Below are 8,091 nucleotides of genomic sequence, written 5' to 3'. Positions count from 1 at the left end.
TCTTCTTCTGACTGAACATAACCCTCGTCGCCGTCAAGTCGATTCCAACTCATAGCAACCCTACAGGACAGAGTACAACTGCCCCACAGGGTTTCCAAGGAGCACCTGGTGGATTCAAACTGCTGACCTTCTGGTTAACAGCCATAGCTCTTAACCACTATGCCACCAGGGTTTCCTGAATGAACACAGTAGACTGTAAACAACTAGAGCAGGGGGTGGCAAACTTTTTCTGTCAATATTAAATAATAGTAATATTTTTATATAGTAATAATAACATAAACAATAGTAAATATTTTGACTTTGTGGGCTAAAGGGACTCTGTTGTGACTACTCAGCTCTGCCAAGGAAATGCAAAAGCAGCTATAGACAATATGCGAATGAATGGGCATGGCTGTGCTCCAAGAAAACTTTATTTATGGACACTGCAATTCAAATTCCATATTTTCACATACTGTAAAATATTTCTTTTGATCTTTTTCCACCTATTAAAAAAATATAAAACACTCTTTTAGCTCAGTAATGAAGTCACTCCCGAGGTTCATCCTTCAACCAAAGATTAGACAGGCCCATAAAACAAAATGAGATTAAAGGGGCACACCAGCCCAAGGGCAAGGACGAGAAGGCAAGAGGGGACAGGGAAGCTAGTAACAGGGAACCCAAGTTCGAGAAGGGCGAGTGTTGACATGTCGTGGGGTTGTTGACCAATGTCATAAAACAATCTGGGTACTAACTGTTTAATGGGAAACTAGTTTGTTCTGTTAACCTTCATCTAAAGTACAATTATCTATCTATCTATCTATCTATCTATCTATATAAAAGCCATTTTTAGCTCCTGTCCCATACAGAAACAGGCAGTGGGGCCAATTCAGCCTGCAAGCCAGGGTCTAAAGGGTAACATCTTTAAATCACTTTGCATTGCTCATCTGAGACAAATGAGGAAAAGACTGTATTATCTATTTTACAGTTTAAAAAAGTGTTTAAGTCCATGTTTATGAATAGGATCCGAAGTCAGTCCTGTCACCTGATTTAGCAGAGTAATATTTAATGACAGTTTCCTTAGAGCATGGGTTACAAAAGTGAATTTTGGACACTAAACCCAAATCTTGATTATAATGGAAGTCATCATACCCAAACCTGACACAAATCACATGAACTTTAAAAACAAGGAACACCTAAATGATTTTTTAAAGGATCTCTTAAAAACACAGCCACTTGATATGAACAACAAGCAACTGAGTTTTTATGCTTCCATTTGCTCGTAAGTAGAATGAGCAAGATAACATCTTCTGCAAAGGTAAGTGAGAGCAATTGAAAATGCTGTCAACCATTTTGGAGAAAAGATTTCATAGCTGCCAGGTATGAACCTTGCTGATGGTATAATCTCTCACCTGGACTGCCTGGTATCCACGAACTGTTCATTGATGGATGACTTTCTGAAATGGATTCGCTCAATACCGAGAGACTTGGGGGGAAGAATCCTTGGAGAACGAGGGACCGAACTTGAACGCTGCCCAGCCAGAGTAAAGGAGTCATTGGCTGTAGTAAGCGAATAAATGAATGAATAAATAAGTAGGTAAGTAGGTAACCAAATAAGTAAATACATATCTTGCCAACACCTCAAAAAAGAAATATGGTGAACAAAGTGCTCTTCCAAAGATGACACATTTAAAAGTATATAACATTTGGGGAATTAATTTTTATATTTTATACATTAGAAAAAAGAAATTACTCAGTTCTCTCCTGAGCACATGATTCAACTTTTGCCAATTCAAGAGGTGCCACTCTGAACAAAGAAATCACTCAGGTGGTAGGGGTGATACTGTTATACTGCCCTGAAAATGCGGCCTGGGATACTTTGTTCACCTTTACTTCTAAAGTTCTTAGGCCTCTCTGCCTGACCAAAGGCTCACCCTGTCACTGAAAGTGCTGAAACTGAAAACTAATTTATGCCAAGTCATTAGAGGCTTCTTGCGTCTCCCGCTGATATCTGCGTTTTCAAAGAGGAATGGCAAGAATGACTAAACTTTAGCTCAAAGGAAGAATTCTGAAATGGTGGGATTTTGTGCATCATAAAACTTAGGGGACACAGCAATGGTGGGAGTTAATAGCCTCTGTGAGCTCTTCAAAAAACTACAAATCACATATGACAGACAGCAAACTTGTCTGTGTAAGCACAAGGGGACTAATAGGAAATACCCAATCACTTGATATGAAACCCATTTCACCATGAAATGTATTGAACAAACACAGGCCATTACAATAGGCAAGGTCTACCTGAAGAAACTGACAAAATGACATGTAACCCAATTTCCAGAATGTGTTTTTTTCCCTAAGAAAAACAAAGACAAAACAAAAAAACTCCCACTTATCCAGAATACAGTGATGATCCAAGTCCACATTATAATTTCTCGGTATTGATACTGTACTCCAGACATATAAGATGTCACCGCTGGAGAAGCTGGGTGAAGGACTGTGCATTTTCTATGCAACTTGCTGTGAGTTTATAATGATCTCTAAAAGGAAAAAATCCTACAGTCTTACCAATCCCTCTTGAGAGACTTACTTGCTCATGTTATGGCATTCTAATTCCCTGAAATCATGGGATTTGTATGGTCTTGTTCGTTAATGTTGAGTTAACCTGAATAGAGGTCAATTACAGTACCTCCTTTCTCAACCATTTTGCATAAATATGAGTTACTTTATTCTACTTTTCCAAAAAGAATAACAAGTAGACTTCACTTAACTAACAAAACAAAACAAAACAAAAAATTCAGTATTTCAGAATATATAACATTTTTCAAACGAAAAAGGGGAGCCACTTACGATCATCATAGGCGGTAGTGTCAGATAAGGAGCTACTCTCTGATGGGATTATGTCTTCTGTGAATAAAAATAACCATCTTTAGTACAATCGTGCATTGATATACCGATAGCAAGTTTAACAAAGCAATCCTCAGTGGAGTATAGTTTGTTTTTAATTAGATAAATATAACTAATTATACAGCATTAAGAATAATTAGCTATTGTAAGAAACTGAATCACCTACTACTGAAGATATACACATTTTACATAGTGTCCAAGTATTATATTGGACTATTTCTGAAAATGGAACTGACTTCTAGGGAGTTTTGATTTTAAAATCAGTTTTTAGCCTAGGTTCTATACTGGACAAAAACTTTACCCTCTACAATGAGTGCTTACAACCAGCAACTTAGAAAGGTCATTTTTGCCATAAATGCTAAATACTATGTAAAATACACTTGAACCCTCGTTTGCAAATTTACTGGCAGTACACCATTTTGACCCTTCCCTGAAGAAAAGGGCCTTGTCTATAGAGTGTGGAGACTTCTGTGGTATATGAGCCTTTGAATTAGACCAAGGTTTCTCAATAGTGGCACTTTGGACATTTAGAAGAGATAATTTTTTGCTGTGGGGGCTGTCCTGTGTATACTGGGGTGTTCGGCAGCATCTCCTGCCTCCACCCACTAGCTATCAGCAGCACCCTCTTAACCCCCCTGTTGTGATAACCAAAAATGTCTCCACATTTTGGGGGACATCTAGGTCAACTGGCATAACAAAGTTTATTAACAAGATGTTCTGCACTCCACTTTGGTGAGTGGCGGCTGGGGTCTTAAAAGCTTGAGAGAGGCCAACTAAGGTGCAACAATTGGTCCCAACCCACCTGGAGCAAAGGAGAATGAAGAACACCAGAGACACAAGGAAAATATTAGCCCAAGAGACAAAAGGGCCACATAAACCAGAGACTCCATCAGCCTGAAACCAGAAGAACTAGATGGTGCCCAGCTACCACCAATGACTGCCCTGACAGGGGGCACAACAGAGAGTCCCTGACAGAGCAGGAGAAAAGTGGAGTGCAGAACTCAAATACTAGTAAAAACACCAGACTTAATGGCTGACTGAGACTAGAGGAATCCCAGAAGACATGGCCCCCGGACTCTCTGTTAACCCAGAACTAAAACCATTCCCGAAGCCAACTCTTCAAATATTAGACTAGACTATAAAACATAAAATGATGCTAATCAGGAGTATGCTTCTTAGTTCAAGTAGATACACGAGACTAAATGGGTAACTCCTGTCCAGAGGCGAGATGGAAGGCAGAAAGGGATAGGAGCTGGTTGAATGGACATGGGGGACCTGGGGTGGAAAAGAGGAGTGTGCTGTCACACTGTAGGGATTGCAACTAGGGTCAAATAGCAATGTGTGTATAAATTTTTGTATGAGAGATTAACTTGAGCATGCCTAAAGTACACACACACACACAAAAGTCTCCGTACATTATGTTACTGGTGGACAGCGGAGGCACAAAACTGCCCCTGGTTGAGAACCACTGAATTAGACCTAGGTTCAAATCATGATTTTCGCATTTATCAGGTGTGAGACCTTGTGTAAAATGACTTAATCTCGCTAAGCATCATTTGGTTCAACTCTAAAATGGGGATAACTATAATACTGACTGCATAGTGCTATGGGGAGCATTCAATGAAATAATGCATGGAGTGCCCTTAGCCCAGCTCCTGGCACATGACAAATTCTCAATAAATGTTAGCTATACTTATTACTTTTATTATCTCTACACAGCGTTCTGTTGAAAGAACTCTGCTGGCTAGAAACACGCATAGTACTCTGAGTATTACTGGCACCATCAAATGTTAAATAGTGAAAAGAGACATCTCAGATGTGTTGATCTGCTTTGGCAAATCATTCCACACTCAGTGTCGAGTGTATTGGCAAGGCTACAAGCAAACAGGACACCTCAATGTAAGCTTCACAGCCATTATGAGGGGGCTCTCCCCATCCAATCGCAAACGTTAATCTCTAACACAGCCAGGCAGACCTTCTCTTAATTTAGACACACAGTGGGGTTTGGAGGCGAGGTGCCAGTACAGTCAGCTGTCAGGCACACTAAAAAAAAAAAAAATCAATTCAATATGTGTTCAGCCACTGACACCATCTGCTGCCCAAATGTCAGTCATAGTGAAGGAGAACACTTGAATCTTGCACAGTTTGGGGATGAATGGGCCACGACAAATGGCCACACAAGCAAAGTACACTGCTAATCACCCATGTTTGTAGGTAACCATGGCCAAGGCCAACTGGATCTCTTATTTAGAGCCAACGCCACCCTGAATTCTCCAGCTCTAGTTGACTGATACTTCTGGGCTCATGTCTGTGCATTTCCTTTTCAAATGCCATATCTCTGCTTTAGAAATCATATGCCCAAGACTTGAGCATACTTTAAAGCCAGTTACCACATTCATCAAATATAAGGTGTCACTGGTAGTCAAATGTTACTATTTCATATCCCAGTAAAACAAGAAAAGATACTGCCAATTGTAATTGTAAGACACCTAATATCAGAAATATCTCAATTTCACAGACGTTAAAATATGAAAAAGTAGTCATGAAATCAAGGAAATACATCATATTTCAGCCAACCATCATGACTAAAAATAGTGCTAATAAATGTGGAAGGCCAACTGGACTTGAAATCTATCTAAATGAGATTTCTCTGATTACCTTTTTTTCTGAAAATGAAAGTAATAGATACATACTGTTGAGAATTAGGAAAATACAGGAGTATTAAGAAGAAAATGAAACTGCTTGAAATTCCATCATTATTAATATTTTTAAGTATTTCCCAAACAACCTTGCACGTGCACGGTCCACAAATTTGGGATTGTGCTGTGGGTACAACTCGGTATCCTGCCTTTCAGCATTTGACACTATATCACGAACATTTTCCAATATCTTTAAATAACCTCCAATAATGATAATAATTCTAAGAGTGCATCTCTAGCCACACATCTATGGCTAGGTCCTTAAGAAAATGCATGGTCTGCTGGATAGGGCCCAGTTCTCTTAATATCCTGTACTGACAAATGTATTTCATGCAAAGACATCAAGCCAGTTAAAGGTGAGTCTGTCTTACGATGAACCAGTATTTCTGTGCACACTCTTTCACCCTGAAAAGTAAAACAGTACAATAGTATAGTATTTCAATAGTGAGAAAGTCGCTGAAAATCAAGCTTCTAAACTTGTAAGACTGAAATTCCAAACCATTTTTATCCTAAGAAGCTTACTTTTGATCCTGTTCTTTCTTCCGTCCCATCCCTCAGCAAATGAACTGGCTTGGAAATGCCACATAACCATCAAGAGCACTGACTATGTCGTGACTCAAAAAACCTTACATATTACTAACCTGGTAAAATAACTGTTGCTTTCTGGCTGGGTTTCTTTCCACATCTCATTCGGTATTCATTTATTGCATTTTCGATCTCCTGCAGCTTTTTCACGGCATCTGTGTAGTCTTGCTTCCGTTTTTTCTTCACGGTTTTACAAAGGTCTGGCTCCCTGGCAAGTTTCTTTGCAGCTTCAACAAGCTTTTGCTGTATTAGGAAATTGCTCTCCAGCTCTTGCAAAGCAGGATCCTGCATATATATTATTAATCATGCTGTTTTAATTTTGTGATCATATACAGTCACTCTCAGATGCATTGGACAATAAAATGCAATGTCTGGTACATTCTTCCATCAGACGCTTTTTGAGAAAAAAATCCAAACTTTCCTGCATAGGCATCCTTACGTACTTTCCTAGCAGGTAAGACCTCCCTTGTCCATCTTACTTGAACTTTTCATTAGTCCAAGCCTCTTCCCTTTGTATGGGAGGGGATGGCCCTTCCTTCATTCAGTTGGTTGGGTGAAGATCATCTTTTTCAAGAGATTCTTAACCCAAGACTCATTGATGCACAATGTTGTATTCATATGCATAACTTTAGAGACAGATAAATTTGAACTTGATTCTTCTGTCTGGTGGTTCTTGGCTGTGCGGACCTGGGCATACTGCTTAATTTCTTAACGCCTCAATTTTTTTTCCTTTTTTGTAAAACAGAGCTAATGCTCACCTTATAAAAGTGTGGTGAAGATTAAATGAGATAATGCGTATGTGTTGCTTACCTAGAGCTGATTACACAGTGAGCACTTGATAGCAAAGCTCAGTTTATTACTAATATAAACAGCTATTGTTTTCTAAAGCGAAGACTGCTAAATTTTCTAAAAGACACATGGGTAGAGTCATATAGTTTAATGACGTAAAAATGAAAAATACTGGCTAGCAAATCTTTTAATGTTATTATAGCTGCGTGCTTTACATGTATTATCTCATTTAATACTCACTGCATCCCTCAGAGGGAAGTATGGTCATTACCCCCATTTTACAGATGAGGAAACTGAGACTTGAGAAATGAAGCTTTAGAGAGGGTAAGCTACTTGCCAGAGGCTACTCAGTTCTCAGTGGAAGAGTCCCATGCTGGGGTTCTTAATTCTTACAATACAGTTTCTCAATTTGTAAAGATTCAGCGATTATTTAATGTTGTCCATGTTTTGGGGAGTACAGAAGTAAGAAAATAACTCAGTTTTAATTGGTGTGTGCATGAAAGAAAGGGATCACTTTGGTCTAAGCTATCTATTTTGACTGGTGAGATTAAAATGTACAGCATTGACTCAAAAACCCAAGGAACGAGTGAGTCCACCACGTTCAATGGATGCTTTCTGGTCTCGCTGGTAGTAGAAGTGCTCAGAGCTGGGGGCCGTACCTCTTCACTTGGCAGCAGGTTGTCATCTAATCTGAACGCAGTGCCCACACGCCTTCGCACCTGAGGGGGCTTCTCGCCTACACTCAGTGGATACTCCTTTGGCATTTTGCCAGTGAGCTCCTGGAAAAGAGCACAGAATTGAGAGGGGATCATTGTCATTGGCCTGAAGTGACAAACACAATTTGAAGAACCTGAAAACACAGATGACACTCACAGCCTCCCGCAAGCAGATCTTCTTCAGTTCCTCGACTTTCTGCAGGAGTTTTTCTTGTAACAGCTTTTCCTTCTTCTTGAGTTCCAGGATTTTCTCTCTCTTTTGTTCCTCACTAACCTCTGAGTCCTGGGAACCTGGGGGTGGGGGAGGGAAGCAGGGAAGGTTTATACAAGGCATGTTTCCTTCCTGTTTAAAGGACAAAGGATTTTGAAGGCGAACCTGCTATTAAATGGTAGTTTATTTCTTCTCTCCTTGTTTCTGAACA

At 39.6% G+C, this 8,091-nt stretch overlaps 1 protein-coding gene across 8 annotated transcripts in view; it reads right to left on the bottom strand.

The window, feature by feature from the left end:
• Window positions 1-8,091, bottom strand: part of FRMD4B (FERM domain containing 4B) — a 223,371-nt gene that overhangs the window by 14,411 nt on the left and 200,869 nt on the right. For all 8 annotated transcript variants that reach the window (XM_004372718.3, XM_023727926.1, XM_023727925.1 and 5 more), the window contains exons 15-19: window positions 7,827-7,960; window positions 7,613-7,732; window positions 6,221-6,449; window positions 2,824-2,880; window positions 1,389-1,536 (exon numbers count right to left, since the gene is read on the bottom strand). In XM_004372718.3, coding sequence (XP_004372775.1) covers window positions 1,389-1,536; window positions 2,824-2,880; window positions 6,221-6,449; window positions 7,613-7,732; window positions 7,827-7,960 — 688 coding nt within the window. The remainder of the gene's footprint in view (window positions 1-1,388; window positions 1,537-2,823; window positions 2,881-6,220; window positions 6,450-7,612; window positions 7,733-7,826; window positions 7,961-8,091) is intronic.

The sequence above is a fragment of the Trichechus manatus genome, unplaced genomic scaffold, assembly GCF_000243295.1.
Source record: "Trichechus manatus latirostris isolate Lorelei unplaced genomic scaffold, TriManLat1.0 scaffold00020, whole genome shotgun sequence".
In the NCBI taxonomy this organism is placed as follows: domain Eukaryota; kingdom Metazoa; phylum Chordata; class Mammalia; order Sirenia; family Trichechidae; genus Trichechus; species Trichechus manatus.
This window is presented reverse-complemented; position numbering and strand designations above follow the sequence as displayed.